This window comes from Sebastes fasciatus, chromosome 14 (assembly GCF_043250625.1).
Source record: "Sebastes fasciatus isolate fSebFas1 chromosome 14, fSebFas1.pri, whole genome shotgun sequence".
Classification (NCBI taxonomy): Eukaryota; Metazoa; Chordata; class Actinopteri; order Perciformes; family Sebastidae; genus Sebastes; species Sebastes fasciatus.
The window spans coordinates 31,556,978-31,576,360 of NC_133808.1; the positions used below are offsets into that span (position 1 = coordinate 31,556,978).

The 19,383-nt window shown below is 39.1% G+C and overlaps 1 protein-coding gene across 3 annotated transcripts; it reads right to left on the reverse strand.

Annotated features, from left to right (window-relative positions):
* Positions 1–1,754: 1,754 nt before the first annotated feature.
* On the reverse strand, positions 1,755–19,352 carry arl5a (ADP-ribosylation factor-like 5A). 3 transcript variants are annotated; one of them, XR_012596981.1, is made up of 9 exons: positions 18,976–19,352; positions 11,242–11,302; positions 10,188–10,335; positions 9,144–9,227; positions 7,925–8,076; positions 6,380–6,480; positions 3,908–4,095; positions 2,779–2,871; positions 1,755–2,564 (listed from the first exon to the last, which is right to left on the reverse strand). XR_012596981.1 is itself a non-coding variant. In XM_074657904.1 (6 exons), the coding sequence occupies exons 1-6, from the start codon at positions 19,019–19,021 to the stop codon at positions 7,244–7,246; spliced, it is 540 nt and encodes a 179-aa protein (XP_074514005.1). In that variant the 5' UTR covers positions 19,022–19,349; the 3' UTR covers positions 6,616–7,243. The 3 variants fall into 3 exon arrangements, 1 of the variants encoding a protein (XP_074514005.1); XR_012596982.1 differs by lacking the exon at positions 3,908–4,095 and having other exon boundaries at positions 1,756–2,564; XM_074657904.1 differs by lacking the exons at positions 1,755–2,564; positions 2,779–2,871; positions 3,908–4,095; positions 6,380–6,480 and adding an exon at positions 6,616–7,292 and having other exon boundaries at positions 18,976–19,349.
* Positions 19,353–19,383: the final 31 nt, after the last annotated feature.

Below are 19,383 nucleotides of genomic sequence, written 5' to 3' on the forward strand. Positions count from 1 at the left end.
AGAGACAGATTTGATGACGGAGTATTAGGGCCACATTGAGGGGGGAAAAAAATCTGAGATTTCGAGAATGAAGTCGTAATAATACGAGAAAGGAACTTTGGTTTACGAGAAAAAACGTGTTTTCCTCCTCCACTAAAGAGGCAGTTTCCCCATCAGGTCCGTGTGGTTCTTTCTTCAGAATAAACTCAGTTTCTTGCAACAATCTCTTCCAGGTCCTGATTCTGATGATAATGTGGTGCTGATGAGCCAAAAGATGAATTATTTGGTTATTTGTGAAACCTAAACTAAAGTATAACTTCACAAGATGCTTCGCGTTCCTCATTTTCACACTATTTACCCTCTAAAATAACACGTCAAATTGCTACTTTATAATATTACGACTTTTTTTCTCGTAAACTTCTGACTTTATTCTCGAAATCTCAGATTTATTTTTTTTCCCTCAATGTGGCCCTAATACTCCGTCGTAGAATTGCGCCATTAAATTGATGTTTGTCAATTTAAAAGTTAATTTTGAAGTCAAGAAAGTCGCAGTTTGCTGTAAATCAAAGTTAGTTAGCTAGCTAGCTAGTGTTGGTGACGCATGTTGTGCGAGACCAGAGATGTAGTTCACTGAGCGGTTCCACACAAAACTAAATGAAACTACGACAAACTGAGACGTTCTGGACTTGCAAAATGATCTTTTAAATTGACAAACATCATCTGTGTGATTCATGGAGCAATGTGGTCTCTCGCCGTTGACTACCGTTCACATTTTTTCTGAAATAACGTGCCATGGGGTCCACCTTCACCTCTCTCTACCTGCAGGTGAGCTCATCTCCCCTACCCCCAGGAGTGTTTGTCCTCTCCGTCAACCGCTTTCTTTTTTTTAACTTAAAATGTCCTCTTATCGCAGTGTTTCTTTTTTATCTGAAGCATCCACTCCAGAGTTTTCTGGGACTCCTCATAGCTGCGGCTATGCTAGACCTTGTTTCCAGGGACTGGCCCCAAAAATTCTCATCGGAGCACCCTTAGTTAAAAGTCCTACTACTCAAAAAACATAAAGCAGGTATTCAGACTGATAGTTATATCACACAGTATGAAAATATTCAAATGAACCACATATAGGACTGAAGCTGTTCATGGGTCAGCTGTTACATCCAGCAGAAAGGAAGAAACTAGTAAAACCAAGACTAAAAGAAAGTCACAAGACCAAAGCAAGTGAGGAAACACGTGTCATGGTGGCAAATTTAAGGATATAAAGGCAGACTTTTTTTTCGTACATTTTGCAGATATTTTGTTTCGGACATTTTTTCCACATTTTTTTTTTCCGACATTTTTCAGATCTTTTTTTAGATATTTTTTTTCCGACTTTTTTTTCGGACATTTTTTCCGACTTTTTTTTCGGACATTTCTTCAGATCTTTTTTTTCAGACTTTTTTCAGATCTTTTTTTTCAGACATTTTTCAGATATTTTGTTTCGGACATTTTTCACATTTTTTTTTTCAGACTTTTTTTCCCGACATTTTGCAGATCTTTTGTTTCGGTCATTTTCAGACTTTTTTTTCGATCTTTTTTTTAAAGACTTTTTTGTCCGACATTTTGCAGATATTTTTTTTCAGACTTTTTTTGTCCGACATTTTTCAGATATTTTTTTCAAACTTATTTTTCGTAAATTTTTTCAGACTTTTTTTGTCCGACACTTTTCAGATATTTTTTTCAGACTTATTTTTTGAAGGAAAGAAATGAAACCATACATTTAAATTTGCCAAATTATTTTATTGACAACAAAACAACTTGAACTCAGCCATAGCTGCAGAGTATTAAACATAGCAACAGTCTACTATAAAGAAATCGAATATTCAACAAAGCCATGTAATAAATCAAATGAGGTGAGCACTAATATACAGTCCTGAACATACACTTCTACATCCTGTACTGTAAAACACAAGTGGGTGGATATTCCTGTCCCTCAAACTTGAATCACATCTTACATAATACAAAATAACAAGCACCTGTTTGTTCCCTATATCCTTTTTGACCAAGGGGAATGAAACCATGAGAGGCTTTTGTGTTGCATTTATCAAACTTGAATGCTGATGTCAACGATAGCAGCTGAAGAGCAGTCACAAGTGTCTGTCTATGTGTTTGTGCTTTAAAATGTGCCACTCGCGTCCTGGCAGACCCCAAGGTTGAGCTGACTCTGCATCTAAGACCTAAACATCTCATTCTCAACATTCTCACAGTAGACTTAACATAGCATTTCCTTACATTGCAAGCTGGTTCTTCAAGGTTTGTAACCTTGGTTTTAGTTCACTGTGGCCCAACGTGAGAGGTACCCGTTGGATGAACTGGAATGTGAACTTCATAGACTTGTGGTAGTTGAGATGCAGTGCATATGAAAGTCCAAACAGAAGGCACATCGCTGTAGGAAGGTTTTTAATGTTGTCCATCACAACTTCTCCCTCAATGATGACCTTCAAAGAGGCTGGACTGAGATGCAGGGAAGATGTAACCGCAGCACCTTCAGGCTCAACCTGGAGGATTCCAATCTCGATGTGGCGGAATGAGTCATCATCATCAGCATCCTTCATAAACGATGTAAACATAAGATCACAATCATGACATTTCTCATTTAATGACCATCAGTAATGTTAAGCAATGTAGCCTAGTCACAGGAGAGTCAGACACAAGAGAGGAAGGTGTGAATTGGTTATGACTGCTGGAGTAGATTACACAAACACACAAATCACCCAACTCTGGTCCTTTTAGATACATATAAGAACGTAAGAGGTTACTTACAAAGCCTGCTCTGTAGAAGTCTGTGGGGTTGTCACCAAGGACAATGGGAAGCCCTCTGAGCACCAATGTCCGAACAGCAGTTGGCTCTGTAGTCTTTTGGGGAGTAAAATGACAACACGTTACATAGCTAGAATGACAAGAAATGAATGGTTATAAGAAAGTAGAGATGCCCTGCCGATTCCGATTTTCTTTCTAAGAACTATAACTGACAGCATTTTTTTCACCACCGCCCCGGAACCATCCCGAAAAATAATTTTAACAGTCCCAAAGTCAGTGTACACCATCAAAAAATCTAAATGTTTTCCTTTGTTATTGTCATCTATAGTGCTTTTTTGTATAACAATACACAATTCAAATGATTAGGATATAAGTAAATATTTACTTTGATTAAAAATAATTCTTGGCATTAGTTTTAATTCTATATTATAAGCTGCTTAGAGAAGTTAAACAGGTCATATTTCTCTCTCTATTAGCTATTTTATATTGCTGTGAAAATATCTCCTTTAAACAACTACATTTATTCAAGTTATGCTAATGCTAACCGTTAACACGGTTAACAGCGGCTGTGGCTCAGAGGGTGGAGCAGATTGTCAACCAATCGAAAGGTTGGTGGTTCGATCCCCGGCTGCTCCGGGGTCACATGTCGATGTGTCCTTGAGCAAGACACTTAACCCCAAATTGCTCCCGAAGGCAGAGCCATCGGTGTGTGAATGAGTATTTAGATCAGATCCTGATGGGCAAAGTTGGCACCTTAGCAGCCCCTGCCATCAGTGAATGGGTGAATACTGACATGTAGTGTAAAGCGCTTTGAGTGGTCGGAAGACTAGAAAAGCGCTATATAAATGCAAGTCCATTTACCATTTAACATCATTTGGATCAGTAACATTACCACAGCTCATATATGTGACTTGTTACAGCTCTGCTACACCGACGGCTCGACATTACCTAACGGCCGACGGTCGGTTCGTCTGTAGCCCTAGCTAATTTGGTGACGTTACAAGTTAAACGTCAACGTTATAAACTGTGAACCGATAGAAAACCGTCGGCACGTTAACACTAAGCCAGCTTTATAGCTAACCTTAACGTAAACGTTAATTAATTTCCCCTGAAAGATATCAGACCCACTCACCATTCCACCACGTTGTTTCAAAAACAGACCCACAGCTCTGTCAGAGTACCCGGTGGGAGCAGCAGAGAGGACGGACTCTCTCCTCGGTGTTAACGGTCCTTCTCCTTCAGGGAGCTCTCTGACGGAGCTCTCTCTGACGGAGCTCTGTAATCAGCTCACCTTGAATTTGAAACAGGCCCCTCCCCTCCCTACAGAAATGTCACATACTAAGTTATCTCTGTTTAAAACACAACATACCAAGTTATCTCTGCTTAACATGATTACTGCACTGCAAACTTCAGCTGATTAGTGCAAACAACTGATTTGATTTAGTAATGACACCGGTTTCTTATAAAACACGAAAGAATAAGTAATGACCACTTAAACTTTAAGTGGTCATTACTTTAAGTCTTAAAGGTCACATATTATACTCCATTTAAACTAGTTATTATAGGTCTCAGACACCTCCAAACCATGTCTCTGAAGTTTTTTTTTCAAAAAAACAATCAGATCATGCATTCCAGCATGTCTCTATAACCTCTGTTTCAGCCCATTTCCAAAAGTGCTGATTTCTGTGTCTGTAGCTCTGTAGGTCTCATATTATGCTCATTTCCAGGTTCATAGATGTATTTTAATGTTGCACTAGAACATGTTTACATGCTGCAATGTTCAAAAAACCCTTTATTCTTCTCATACTGCAGCCTGAGTCTGCCTGCCTCAGAGCCTAATTCAGCCTCTGTCTGAAAACCCGATTCACAGCCTGTCTCCTCCCACTCTGCTCTGATTGGTCAGCGTTTTCTGTCACTCAAACGTCCTCAACAACACAGCGTCACCCTCCCCCTCCCTCCCGGAGAAGCTCTGGAGAGAGAGGAGCTAGAATAAAGTTTATAAACCAGAAACTTCACCCAGCGCACGTTACCGGAGGAATCTGATCAGAAATCGGCGACACATGATGAACATCTGCGGTCCAGATTCCAGGTTTTCCTGACGGTTTCTCTCAGGTAAATAATGCTGTTTATATCTCTGTTAGTTAACTCAGTGTTTAACTCATGCATCAACTCTGTAAACCGTAAACATACACTCTGTTTTACGTCTGTCTTTACAGATCCATCTGTGAGAAATGACCGACAGAATCATCCCAGAGGAGAGCAGACAGCTGAGAGCAGACAGCTGAGAGCAGATGGCTCTGTTTACATGGAGATACAAAGCTAACCCGGTAGCATGTAGCTACATGCTAACGGGTTAGCTACATGCTACCGCTATGAGACGGTGTGTAAACACAGCGACCATCAGGGTGGAAAATAGAAGATGTGAAACAGTAGTCAGTTCATTATTTCTGCTAAAAGATAAATGTATGGAAGATCAGAGTAATGGTATATTATTTACAGTAGTAGCTGTCTCTGTGTTACCATGACTACAGACCACCGGAGCTTAGCTTACCATAGTTTACCAGAGCTGAAGACTTTCTCCTGTACCATGTTAACATAACTAACTAACAGGTGAGATGATTACAAATGCTGTGAATAATTAATATTGTCATCTGTCAACTCAAATAAAGTTTGACTGTGAAACAGAAATGTGTTGTGTTGCTTACAGTCACTATTTACTACCTGTAATCTGCTACATGCATGACATCAAATATATATAATATATAAATATCATCTGTTTAAACAGTGTAATTACATAAAGCCTTTGTGAAAGAACATGTTATATTTAGATGATGGGAGTACATGAAGACGGTTCTGCTGGTTCTTGCAGACTAACAGTAGGAGCTACTTTGCTCAAGTTCGGTTGAGGAGGAGAGACAGTGACGCGCTGTGGGGCGGGGTCAGCTACTGAAGGTTCTCTCTGGTTCGACCAGGAAACCCTTATATGGCTAATTCTCAAATGACGTCAGAAGAAAAGAAAAGCTGCGCAGCGTTGTTTCGACACCCATTTCCGGACAAACGGAGCAGGAGAAAAAGAGAGAGGATGGTCTTTTATGATACTATGGTGACTTGTAGACACACTGGGGACAGATATTGATGTTTAAAAGACATGGAAAAGTGCATTTTGCATAATAGGTGACCTTTAAAGGGACTATTTGTAACTTTCAGAAATGCTTGTTAACAGCGACACCTGTGGCCGTGAAATCAACGAAAGTCAGCGTCGGGCTCGCGCTTGCTCGCTCTAAATATACCTGAACGAGCATCACTCAACACAGTGGAGCTCCAACCTAAAAATCACAAGTTGCGTTAAAGAAATTAGTGGCGTTAAAACGAATTTGCGCTAACCCGTTATTATCGCCTTAACTCTGACAGCCCTAGTGTGTATACAAACATTGAGTGGGGATCCTACGTTCACTGTTTTATAAATGAGACCCCAGAGGAGTCAAACCTACAGTATGAACAAAGTGAGGCAGCGGAGGCAACACATTTGAGTGGAATAGTTGGGCTTTGGTTTGTTAGATTTTTGACAGTCCTACTATGCTTTCTTCTTATCTTAACCACTCACTGTATGCTGCTGGGTCTCTTCTTCTCTCCCTGAATGCCTCCGCTGACTTTAACTCTGGCTCTCTCTCTCCTCTCTACTCCTGTAGCTGCTCATCATGCTCCCTGAAAAGCATCAGAGCTCATGTGACACCTCCTCAAGGACTAAAAAAAGAATAACTGACGTTACAAACAAGAAACTCAATATAGTTAACAAGTAGGAGTCTGAAAGGAAAATACTCATTCATGAGACGCTGCAAATTTCACCTGAAACAGATAAAAACACTTTATTTCACTGATTATTCATAGGGACTGAAAAAGAAGAGGGTATATTGTGATTTTTACCCTCCTTTTCTGCATGTTTCAGTCTCCATAAACCATCATCCACTCGGACATTCGGCTGCAGGCACCACGTTAAAAGAGAATACTGGACTGTACACACAGGGGGGGAAGGGATGATGATGATGGGGGGGCAATAAAAACCGCCACAGCCAGTCTGGCAATACTGCAAGGCCACCGTGGGCTACAGCCACACACGGCTGAAGAGTAAGTCCACGTACAGTACAGTTCCACGTCAGACACTCTGCTGACCTCTGCTGAAAGGAAAACCGTGCACACATTTCAGTTTAAATAATTTGAGTCTCTTTTGTTGTTCCTTCTGAAAAGGTTGTTTTTTTTTGTTCAAGACGTCTTTTGTAAAATAAATTATCACAGAAGAATGTAACGTCCCCGGCAGCGGTCTGCCCACGTCAGCGTCACAGGAAGGAGGAGAGGGCCATCGCCATCCGTCAACCGACCTCTCACCCCCCCCCCATCCTCGTTTCAAGCTCACGGCTGGAGGCAGAGAAAACAAAGAGCAAGGGCGGCACTCTTGATCAGTCAAAGGTCATCATCTCACACGCAGCCGTGACATCATCCACTCAAGACCCTGGCACAACCTGGAGGGGAGACAAGACGTCGGGAGTGTCGTAGAGGAACGGGGATGTGGAGGAGAGATGGAGGGATGACAGCTCTGTATTAGAACAACATTTTTTCCTACATACAGTAAGAGCACAATAGTGTGAGTCTAACACAGGGGTCAGCGACCTTTACTATCAAAAGAGCCGTTTTAGGCAAAAACAAAAGAAAAAAATCTGTTTGGAGCCGCAAAACATTGGATTATTGTGATGAAGGTAACACAGTTTATAATCTAAGTATATAGTATATAAGTCTAATGCAGTGAGGACAAAGTGCAAATGAAGTGCAAAAAAAGTAGTAATATTACGAGAATAAAGTCATAAATTTACGAGAAAAAAGAAAATAACACGTTAAATTGCTACTTTATAATATTATGACTTTATTCTCATAAATCGTATTTTTTTCCCCCTCAATGTGACCCTAATACTCCGTCATACCGTCGTACCATAAACCTACAAAAATGATAAATAAAAATGAAAATGTAAACAAAAAAACAGTTATTCATTTCCATATTTAAAACTCCACAGGGAGCCACTGGAGAGGAGCTGAAGAGACGCAGGTTGCTGACCTCTGGTCTAACATAACAGGAGTGAGTAGTGAGTGCAGTACTCACCCCTCCCCAGTGAGGGCGCAGCAGGCCTGGATGTGCCACTGGTGGTCTTTGACAGAGGTAAGCTGGAGGCTCTGGGAGATCTCGGCCACAGACATGCAACCTTTCACATCCTGCTTGTTGGCAAAGATCAACAGCCCTGCCTTTCTTAAATCCTGGAGGACAGACAAGAGACATCAAAAAGAGAGGTTAAAGAAATGTAGATTTTAGGGCTGTATCTAATAGTTCGTAATGTTGACATTCAAGTTCTAAATCAACATTTGAATGCTGAGCAGCTTCTTCTTTTTTTGCATGTCTATGTATTGTGTTTAAAGCTGGTATTTCTGCACATCTTCAGATAAAGATCAGGCTACACTAATATTATTAGTATTATATTATTTGTAGAATTAGATTCCAGTGGTGGCTGCGTAGGATTGTTTCCGACTCATGTGATTCAAATGTTTCCAATAACTCTTAAACTTGATTATATTCGTCATATACATGGACAATCACTCTACCCACTGAGCTGCAGCTGCCCCCATCCAGAGCGTAAAGTCTAAAAAGTCAACATTTATTGAAAAAAGATAGATGTAATCATTTCCAAAATTCACAACATGCCTTTAAAAAAACAAAAACATTTCCACTGCAGTCAAAAGAAAGTTTATTCTGTTTGTGAATATGGCTACTTTATCTTGTTGGAGAAATGATTTAATAAAAAGTTTCTGGTCATTCAGTTAAGAAGCAATTACAATTTATTAAGCAAATGCATTTAGGTCCATACAGCAGACAAAGTCAGTGTCAAAGACAAAGAGCTCCCTCACTGCAGCATTTCTTTATAATCTTGGTTTAGCCTCCCCCCCCCTTGTGTCCCACACCTTCCAGCCTGCTTGTGTGAAAGCATTGTCTATTCATTCATTCAGTTACTTGTGATTAGCTAGTTTTAGCAGAATGCAGGTGCGAGGATGATAAGAAATGTAGCTACACTAGGACAGTCTGTGCTTTCCCGGAACATTTCAGATTTAGCCGAGTACACAAATGCTACACAAAGGGGCATGGTATTGTTCTCTCACAATCTATATACATTTATAAATATCTATATTTACATCGATAAAAGACGATTAACCGATGTATTGCAAAGGTGCTGTTGTACTTTTGATTGGTGAAATAAACCAGGGATATTTATATGAATACATGTAAAAAAGAATGTCTTTTAATAATCATAATGATTTTTCCTGATACTCACTTCATGTGCTAGCATTCTGTAGAGTTCCTCTTTGGTCACTGAGATCCGTTCTCTGTCTGTGCTGTCGACCACCACAATGACAAACTGTGCTCAGAGAAGATGGAGAGAGATAACGGACAGTTAATATCATAATACTGCATCTCAATGTGCTATTCTGTATTTTTTTTTCTTTTTCTTAAAAGCTTTATCAGGGACAAGGTCTGCAAATGAGCTATGGCTAGAAGTCCTATATACCTTGCATCGGTTGCACTTTAATTAAGTGTAACAATGCCTATGTATTGTCCCTGTCAAACAAACTAATAAATAAATAAAATAAACAGCAGGCAGAACACCACACAATGGCACCGCATTCAATATCTAGTATTTTAAATATCGGACTACCTAGAGATTTGATCATCTAAATCTGTATCCACTTTTAAAAAAACTTTTGAAAACACTCATTCTTCTTCTTCACACATTCTTATAAGGTCCCAATGTTATATGTTTGTATATGTATATATGTTTTTATGTGCATATGTGTGGTGAAGCATGTGTACACAGCATGTATGTATGGATATATATATATATATATATATATTCAAGTTTCTCACCAAAAACTACATTTTACAATATTACATTTGAACACATCATGATAACGTGACAATTTACCTTCGTCCAATAGTCATTTTTACTGAATAGAGCCTGAATGCATCATAATGTGAATAAATGGCACCTCCCATTAGTGTTAGCTGTTAGCTCCGTGCAGGACTGTGCTGCTTATCAGCCGCTAACAGCTAATGGTAACTAGCTCTCATCCTGCCGATTTCAACATGGATTTGTTGTTCGCAATGTAGCATTATCGGGGATAGTGAGTTTACTGCGTCCAAAACACATTTTCTATCATCCATGGGACACAGCTAGTCTCGAACCCTGATGGTACCTGCAGTAACGTTACCTGTGGTACTGTAGAACAACGAGTACCGTCACGTTTTCATAATTTTGACATGGACTTGGTACCGTAGTATCAGTTCTCGTGACATCAACATAACCTCCTGTGCTATTTACCTCTGTGTTTGTGTAGTACGTGTTCCATGATGACCTAAGGGACTCCTGGCCCCCGATGTCCCACATCAGGAAATGAGTGTTGTTGACCACAATCTCCTCCACGTTGCTCCCAATCGTAGGAGAGGTGTGCACCACCTCATTCATTGAACTAAAACATACAAAAAAACCAACTTTAAAAGGGACTATTTTTCAGAATCAGAAATGTCTTGTTAACAGCGACACCTATGGCTGTTAAGTCAACTAAAGTCAGCGTCCTGTTGCTGGCGCTTGTGCTCGCTCTACATAGACATGAAGGAGCATCACTCAACACAGTGAGGAGACACACGTCAGCTAAAAGCACAATATCACTCTATATTTCAGCTGCTTGGCAGTAATGTTAGCTGACCAGACCAAGGTCTCTCCATGAATCAATGCTGATCCTAGTGTTGGCTTTTCCTGCCTCGGCCTCCCGACCGCGGCCGGAGGGAACGGGGGAGACGCCGGAGTTTTGGTCGGAGACGATAACGTTTCTCTCTGCGGAGCCCCGTCACTTCACAAGACACGGGAAACCTCTGTTGGTCTGGAGGAGCTGCAGCAGTTATTTCTGCACAAACGTCCACTGTACATTCACTAGATATTCTCAGAGCTAAACTAACTCTTCTGCAGTGTGGAGTGAGCAGCATGCACATGAGAGGTGGAGCAAAATAGTGAGAACGAGCGCGGTGTGTGAGTGAAGGCAGGCAGAGGAGCAGAGGAGCAGAGTAGAGCAGAGACTCCGGTCCTGGAGACCAAAGCTACGGTCTCCCCCGCGTCCTCCGACCGCGGCCAACACTGTTTAACAGACGGGCTTCACTGGATACAACCAAGAGGTTTTGGTGCTTCACTGTAGTTTGTGTTGGAGTCTGAGTCTGAACAGCGTAGCCACACGCGACCGCGCATAGGACACCGACCCGGATTGATTTATACGTGTAAGAAGTTACAAACAGTCCCTTTAAGTTGCAACATTCACAAAATCCATTTATTATACATAATATGCATGTGGACATATAAAGAAGCTTCCTGTTTGGATACTTACAACTGGTAAAGAATAGTGGTCTTGCCAGCATTGTCCAGGCCCACGATAATAACTTTGTGCTCTGAAAGGCAAATAAAAGACACTTAGAAAGGATTCAAAGAGCTAACAGAGACATCAATATGTGGACTAAGTGCTGGTAACTGAAGTAATCTGTTTAAAAGATTGTCTTCTGATGTGAAACTGCACTGAGCGATTCAAACAACAACAGCAGCTCTTTTTGTGTACCAAATACTGCAGCTTCACACATCTAGCAGAACTGAGACATTGTGGTGCAGTGAACAGTCACAGCGTACTTTCACAGCTACAGATGAGTTGGTGGTTGGTCTTAAGCGAGCTCGTACAGCTGTGGAGATGGCATACATACTCACATACATACAAAGAGGCTTTACCTGTGAAAAACACTAACAGGAAGTGACAACTAGGATGAATTGCTATCTCGCTGTCGATACACTAAAGTGACAAGACAATAGTAAATGTCCTATAGTGAGCACAAGGACAGGATAAAGGTAAGACGGGATCAAAGAGCTGGTTGCTTTTCTATAAATCTTTTGCGACATTTATTATACCCAAGCGTCAACAGGCTCTTTTCAAATCTACAACTCAATCACGTTGCTGTGTTTCAGATCCTGTGACCACACAGAGGATAAACGAGGAACAAAGACTGGTTGGTGTTTTTTAGTTACGGCCAAATCGGTGATCAAGAGAAACTAGAGCATGACAGAAAGATATCAAGCCCACATTCTACCTACTTTTTTCATGTTTTTAAAGTATGGCTTTATCAGATTTATCTTCATGTTTGGTCTACAAAAAGCCTAGCAATCACACAACAACAAACACATAAAGGCATGTACAGTTAGTAGGGATGCATCAAGTCCTCCTGCTGCTGATAAGAGCTTACAGTGCATTGGCTCTAAAACTTGTTTTTCGTTTATGCTTTGGAGTTGCTCTCAGCTGGAAACATTTTGGAAATACCTCATTATAAAAAAAATAATTTGATCTGACCCTAGTGTCTGGATCTTGGGAGACACAAAAGGACTAAAGGTTGTCAATTAATTAAATCGCACATTTTTAATCTGATCAAAATGTACCTTAAAGGGAGATTTGTCAAGTACTTACTCCTCTTATCAACATGGGAGTGGGCAAATATGCTGCTTTATGTAAATGTATGTATATATTTATTATTGTAAATCAATTAACAACACAAAACAATGACAGATATTGATCCAGAAACCCTCACAGGTACTGCATTTAGAATAAAACAATATACTCACATCATAACATGGCAAACTGCAGCCCAACAGGCAACAACAGCTGTCAGTGTGCTGACTTGACTATGACTTGCCCCAAACTGCATGTGATTATCATAAAGTGGGCATGTCTGTAAAGGGGAGACTCGTGGGTACCCATAGAACCCATTTACATTCACTGATCTGGAGGTCAGAGGTCAAGGGACCCCTTTGAAAATGGACATGACAGTTTTTCCTCGCCAAAATGTAGCGCACATTTGGAGCGTTATTTAACCTCCTTCATGACCAGCTAGGATGACATGGTTGGTACCGATGGATTCATCAGGTTTTATAGTTTCATATGATACCAGTATCTTCAGTCTAGCTTTAAAACTGAGCCCACTACAACCTAAAAATCGCAAGTTGCGTTAATGCATTAAAGAAATTAGTGGCGTTAAAACAAACTTGCATATACGTTATTATCACGTTAACTTTGACAGCCCTACAAAAAATACTTTAAATTACTGGCGGGCGTAGCTGGGACAAAAAGTATTCTACAAAACTGGAAATCTGAACGTCCTCCTTCACAGAGGTAGTGATTAAATGAATTATCATCCTATAGTTCACCTGAAAAGATCTTGTATAGTGTGAGGAGTAAACCAGCAACACATGAAAAAATATGGGGCTCTTTTCTGGCCTTAATACCATCATTACACTCCCATGGCTAGTGATGTAGAATGGAAATTTGTCCTGAATGGTTATTTTTCTTCAATAAAAACATCTTAAAACCATCCATTTTGTGAGCTTGGAGTTCTCAAGTATATAAAAATGCAACTGTACAGATGTTGTTTTGAAGACAAAGGTGGTGAAGGGATTTCAGATTTATTTTTGGCAACGCTTTAAGTTTCCAAGTGTTTTTGGGGCTAGTGTACTGGACAGCCAAGCAAACTATTCATCTTCTAATTAAGGTATTGTAGGTCTGTTAATTACAGTATTATTAGTTAAAGTGTGTTGGGAACTTAGGAACACACAAAGCTATTGTCTAGAGAGCCTCACCTGTTAATAGCTTTGGCTGGCCGCTGCATAGCAACGAGGTAATTTTGACGGAGGTTTGGCCAAGCACATGACCACAGATGTCACCTTGAATCTGAATGATGGGATACTTCCTGTCCTCACAAATCACAGCATCAGCCTGCTGATTGAGGCTGACTGCATACTGTTACGCCTTAGGAACCAATATTCAGATTCAGATTACTTTATTGTCCATTAGATTTGCATAAAATGTAAATCTGTCTTTGGTACTGGTATATAAGACAACACACACCATACACAACAATACCCATCATATTCACACAACAATTATGCTTCTTATAGTCCTAAAGTGACCACGTGGCAGCAATAAGAAAAGTGTTGAGTGGATTATTCTTCCACTGGCATGTAGTCCATTAAAACATCACAAAAGTGCATGATACTCTGCAGTGTTAGCAATTAATAAATAAATGTACATTAAAATAAGTGATGGTGTATATTCTTTTGTATTCAAAAGCACACTTCTTTTTTCCTGAGTGAAACGAAACACGTCACGTCGAAAAATGTCTGATAAAAATGACTCTGAAAAAAGTCTGAAAATATAACTCTGAAAAATTTCCCAAAAAAGTCTGAAAAATATCAGAAAAAAAATTCTGTAAAATGTCTGAAAAATGTCCGAGAAAAAAAGTCTGAAAAATGATGTGTTGTAATGATTCATAAAATGTGCCCAATAATGTTTCTTCTGCTTTTTATTAGTGGTTGTTGACTTTCTGTAATTTCACTGAACATTAAGAAGTATATTTGTTGGCCAACATATTTTACAAAGCTGGAATACACTTTTAGTATTCAGTGAAATTACACAAAGTCCACAACCATGTGACTGTGAACCCTGCCAATAAAACGTACTTTACCACAGTACAGCTGTTACAAGAGAAACTAAAACCTCACTAAAGCTGAGGAAGTGAAACGAGCTGCAAAGAGAACTGCAGAAGATAAAATGAGGGCCGTATCTATGCAACTGTGCCATGTTGAACCCAAACAAAACAAAAACAGCTGTGAAGACAAAGTTATTTCAGCAAAAAAATAGCTTTAGCAAACAAAACAGACTGCATGCATAGACATAACACACAGCTCACTGAACTATCTTCAGTAGTTGGAGGTCACAAGTCAGTCTTGTGCAGCTGGCGGAGCAAAAAAAATCTTGTCTGGGACTAAAAAGGTCATGCAGGTGCCAGCTGAGCTGTCTGCATACGTTCTAACTATATGAACAGTAAACATCCTTTAATACGGGCGGCACAGTGGCTGCATAGGATTCCTCCCACAATCTAAAGTAGGTCTGCAACTAACGATAATTTTGATTACTCTGCCAATTATTTTCTCTATTAATTGTTTGGTTTCGTGTTAAATGGCCATCATAATTTCCCAGAGTTTAAAGCGACATCTTCAAATTGCTTGTTTTGTTCAACCAACAGTATAATAGTCAGTTTACCACCAAATATGACAAGAAAACTAAAAATCTTCACATTTGAGAGGGTGGAACTAGCAAAGTTTGGGGATTTATGCTTGAAAAACTATCATCAATTATCAAAACTGATGCTGATTAATTTTCTGTCAATAAACTAATTGGGGGCGCCGGTTAGCTCATCGGGTAGAGCGGGTGCCCCATGTATCAAATAGGCGAGTCCTTGCTGCAGCGGCCCAGGGTTCAAATCCGACCTGTGGCCCTTTCTGCATTGTCATCCCCTCTCTCTCCCCATTCCACCACTATCACTATCACTCTCAATAAAAGGCATGAAAAAAGCCCCCAAAAAATCTTTAAAAAAGAAATAAATAAACTAATTGATAAATAGCCTAATTAGCCTTTGATTATAACTACAGGTGTACCCCACCTGTTGCCCAGTGTGTGGTGATAGGCTGGGATATTCTCCAGAGTCTCCTATCACCCTGAACATGATAAATGTTTTATAAATTAGGACACACTGATGATCATGTGGAAGCCATCAGCAAGTCAGTGATCATAATGTTGAGTTTGTTATCGTTGCCTTGAAGCCTTTAAACATTTAACAGTTGTGAATATGGATAGATGTGTGATCACATGCCCTCCTCCTCCTCACTGTGAATGAACTTGTGTTGTTCTGAATCAATCAACTGGGGACGGACCGCCATGGTAAGACTTCCTGACTGGGACTGTGAAGTGCAGCTGGGGATAGATCCAGGGGTTACAATAAACGCCTCACAGACTCCAGTGACATGATGGATGGAAGTAGAACGGAGCAGAGCTCCGAGATGATTTAACTGAGGAAGGTGCTATTTGATGACTAACCAGACAAAGAGTGCAAATAATTACAGCTTTTACCAATGTTTATGTCATAGAGCAGTCAAAAGGATTTTTGTTGGACATTTTAAAATTAAGTTAAATGTTGGGTAGGCCTGCAACCACAATTTTAATTTTATTGTATTATTATTTTATTTTTAATTTAATGTTATTTTATTATAATTTTATTTTCTCACTTTATATTATTATTATTTTACTTGTAATTTACTTTTGTTATTTTACTTTCTAATTTTATTTTTATTTAATTTTCTAATTTTATATCATAATTATTTTATTTTTAATTTCATTTTATTATAATTATATTTTCTAATTTTATATTAATATTATTATTTTATTTGTTATTTAATTTTGTTATTCTATTTTTTTATTAATAATATTATTATTGTTATTTTATTATTATTATATTTTGTATTAATATATTAATAAAAAATTGTAATAAGTAGTTGGACTGTAATTTCTGCAAATTGTGAAACATGCAGTCACTTTACAACATTTTAAAACAAAGGAAAGCAGCAAGTCAAGGTTAAATTCCCTATGCCATACAGGGATTGAAAACAGAGCTGCAACTATTAATCCTTTAATCGATTAGATGTCAAGTAATAAAGTTAATCGCCAACTATTTCGATAATCGATTAATCAGTTTGAGTAATTTCTAAAGTAAAATAAGTCTGAATTCTCTGATTCCAGCTTCCTAAATGAGAATATTTCCTGGTTTATTTCCTCCTCTATGACAGTAAACTGAATAGGTTTGAGTTGTGGACAAAACAAGACATTTGAGGACGTCATCTTGGGCTTTGGGAAACACTTTTTACTATTTTCTGACATTTTATAGACCAAACAACTACTCGATTAATCGAGAAAATAATTGACAGATTAATCAACAAAGAAATAATATCATATCAAATAATAATCATTAGTTGCAGCCCTAATTGTATGTACCTTTGATATACTTGGGAGGAGCCAAAGACAAATTTCCACTGAAGTCAATCTAATCTGATCTAACGTTCTGTTGATTGACTAATTAAGTGTGTAAACAGCTAACAAACCTTTCTGTCTGGTACTCTCGCTTACTTTGTACAATTTAGTTTGCAGAAGTCAGAGCACCAGATGCACTGTAACATCAGGAGGAGATATAATGGACCTAGTTTACAGCTGACACCCTACAGCAGGGGTCTGCAACCTGCGGCTCCGGAGCCTCATGTGGCTCTTCAGCTCCTCTCCAGTGGCTCCCTGTGGATCTTTAAAAGTTGAAATCAATAACTGTTTTTTGTTTATATTTTAATTTTAATTTATCATTGTTGTAGGTCTATGGTACGACGGTACGACGGAGTATTAGGGCCACATTGGGGAAAATGTGGGGAAGATTTCGAGAATAAAGTCCTAATATTACAAGAATAAAGTCATAGGTTTACGAGAAAAAAAGTAGTAATATTGTGAGAATAATTATAAAATAGTAATTTTACGTGTTATTTTCTTCTTTTCTCGTAAAGTTATGACTTTATTCTCGTAATATTACGACTTTATTGTGTAAATCTCAGATGTTTTTTCCCTCAATGTGGACCTAATACTCCGTAGTACATTAGCTCTTTGGCCCTCACTGCATTAGACTTATATACTATATACTTAGACTATAAACTGTGTTACCTTTTTCACAATGATCAAATGTTTTGTGGCTCCAGACAGATTTTTTTTTTGTTGCCTCTTTTTTTTGTTACCTCTTTTGATAGTAGAGGTTGCTGACTCCTGCCCTACAGCATGCATGTGATCTGCTTTGGAGTCCAACTAAACCTGGATAGTGAATTCAAAGTCATCCCTGTTTTAGTGAAGCCAAACCAGGTGGGTTACCTGTAACTGCTGACATCACACTGATAAGGTGATGGTGATTACAGCAGTACAAAGTCAATGTGATTCACTCGTCGATCCTTATTGGCCCGGACAATCTGCTGATGTGGCTGCCTTTCACTTTGCTCTGCTCTGCCTGTGTGTGGCCACCTATATAGTCACAATACCGGGGGCTGAACACCGGACATGCACACCGGGACTCATGTTACAGAGGGTTCAGCATTGACCAGATCCGTTTACACATTCAAGACCAGTATCCAGGGATCACCTAACCTCCGCTCCATCCCCAGAGAGCATGAATAATATAACACTAAGTTAATGCAGACACACAAAATGATATTTAAATCAATATCCTCCTCACAAACACTAACCATACACTTCCATGCAACACACACACACTCATAATTGTCTTTTTTGATATATTTACTGTATTGTTATTGTTATTATATATATATATCTTCTCCTAATTGTTTTGTTATCACTATTATGTAGTCATATTATTTCTTTATATATATCTTGTCCTAATTGTTTGTTATCACTATTATGTAGTCATATTATTTATTTATATTAATCTTGTCTCTAGGTGGAGGCTTCAGATAAGCCCAGTGGTTTTTTTGCCTCTTTCTGGTGAATAACATTCTCATTCTTGGAAAATTTTATTTGCACAAATCAAAGTATATGAAAGTGAAACCTGGGTTTAATGTGTTTCATTCTGAGTGTCTTTCTTACATAAAATCCCTTAAAGTCATGAAAAACTAAAATGCATAGAAACATCTTAGCATAATAGCAGAATATGAATTACAGGTAAAGCCCCATTGCCCTTAATTTAATTTATTATTATTTTCATGTATAATTTTACATATTTTATCTGTTATTGTTCTGTGTCCTTTTACTCTAAAGCAATGATCTATGAGCCATGTTGTTTGTAAATTTGAATTTGTTCAATACAAAAAAAAATAGTCTTAAATTGTGCAAAAACAAATAAACAAATAAACAAACAATAACAATTTTGTTATCACCATTATGTAGTCATATTATTTCTTTATATTAATCTTGTCTCTGTGTGGAGGCTTCAGATCAGCCCAGTGGGGCTTTTGCCTCTTCCTGCACTCTATATTATTCATTTATTTCTTTGTTATGTTATATAGTCTTAAATTGTGCAAAACAAATAAACAAACCCAATAAAGAAAAGAGCCTGAGCTTAGTGTTGGTGGATGCTGTGTGTCAGAGCAGGCCTCCTGCGACCACCAACACCTCTTCAGCTGGATAACTTCACGCTGGATGTGACTGCAGGTGTCTCACCTTGATGGTTGAACAGCCTCCAGAGCTTGGTGAAGAGTATCCCCATGGTGACGGAGAGCTTAGTGAAACACCGCCGCAGGAACTTCAGCTAGCTAGCCTTGATGCTAATCAGTGCTACCACTAGCTAGCCGGCTAACTCCACTACACTAACACACACGAAGAAGAGCTGTGCAGCAACATACTGGCTTCAGTTACGGTTGATGAATCTCTCCGGCTCCGGCAGGGTGTAGAGTGTGAGTGTGACGGTTAACGTGTAACCGACGGTAACCGACGGTAACCGGTAACCGCTGCGGTTAGCTGGTTAGCTGGTTAGCATCAGCTGCTGCTGTGAAGCTGCGCTGCGCTGGTTAGCTGTCAACCGACTGCGCATGCGCACTAGCCCTGTCCTGTAGACACAAATCATTGACT

Coding starts and splice junctions, on each gene's coding strand:
- arl5a (XM_074657904.1), bottom strand. CDS start 19,021: ATGGGGATACTCTTCACCAAGCTCTGGAGGCTGTTCAACCATCAAG. Junction 11,303..18,975: donor GAGGCTGTTCAACCATCAAG/GTGAGACACCTG, acceptor TTTGCCTTTCAG/AGCACAAAGTTATTATCGTG. Junction 10,336..11,241: donor ACCACTATTCTTTACCAGTT/GTAAGTATCCAA, acceptor TGTATGTTTTAG/TTCAATGAATGAGGTGGTGC.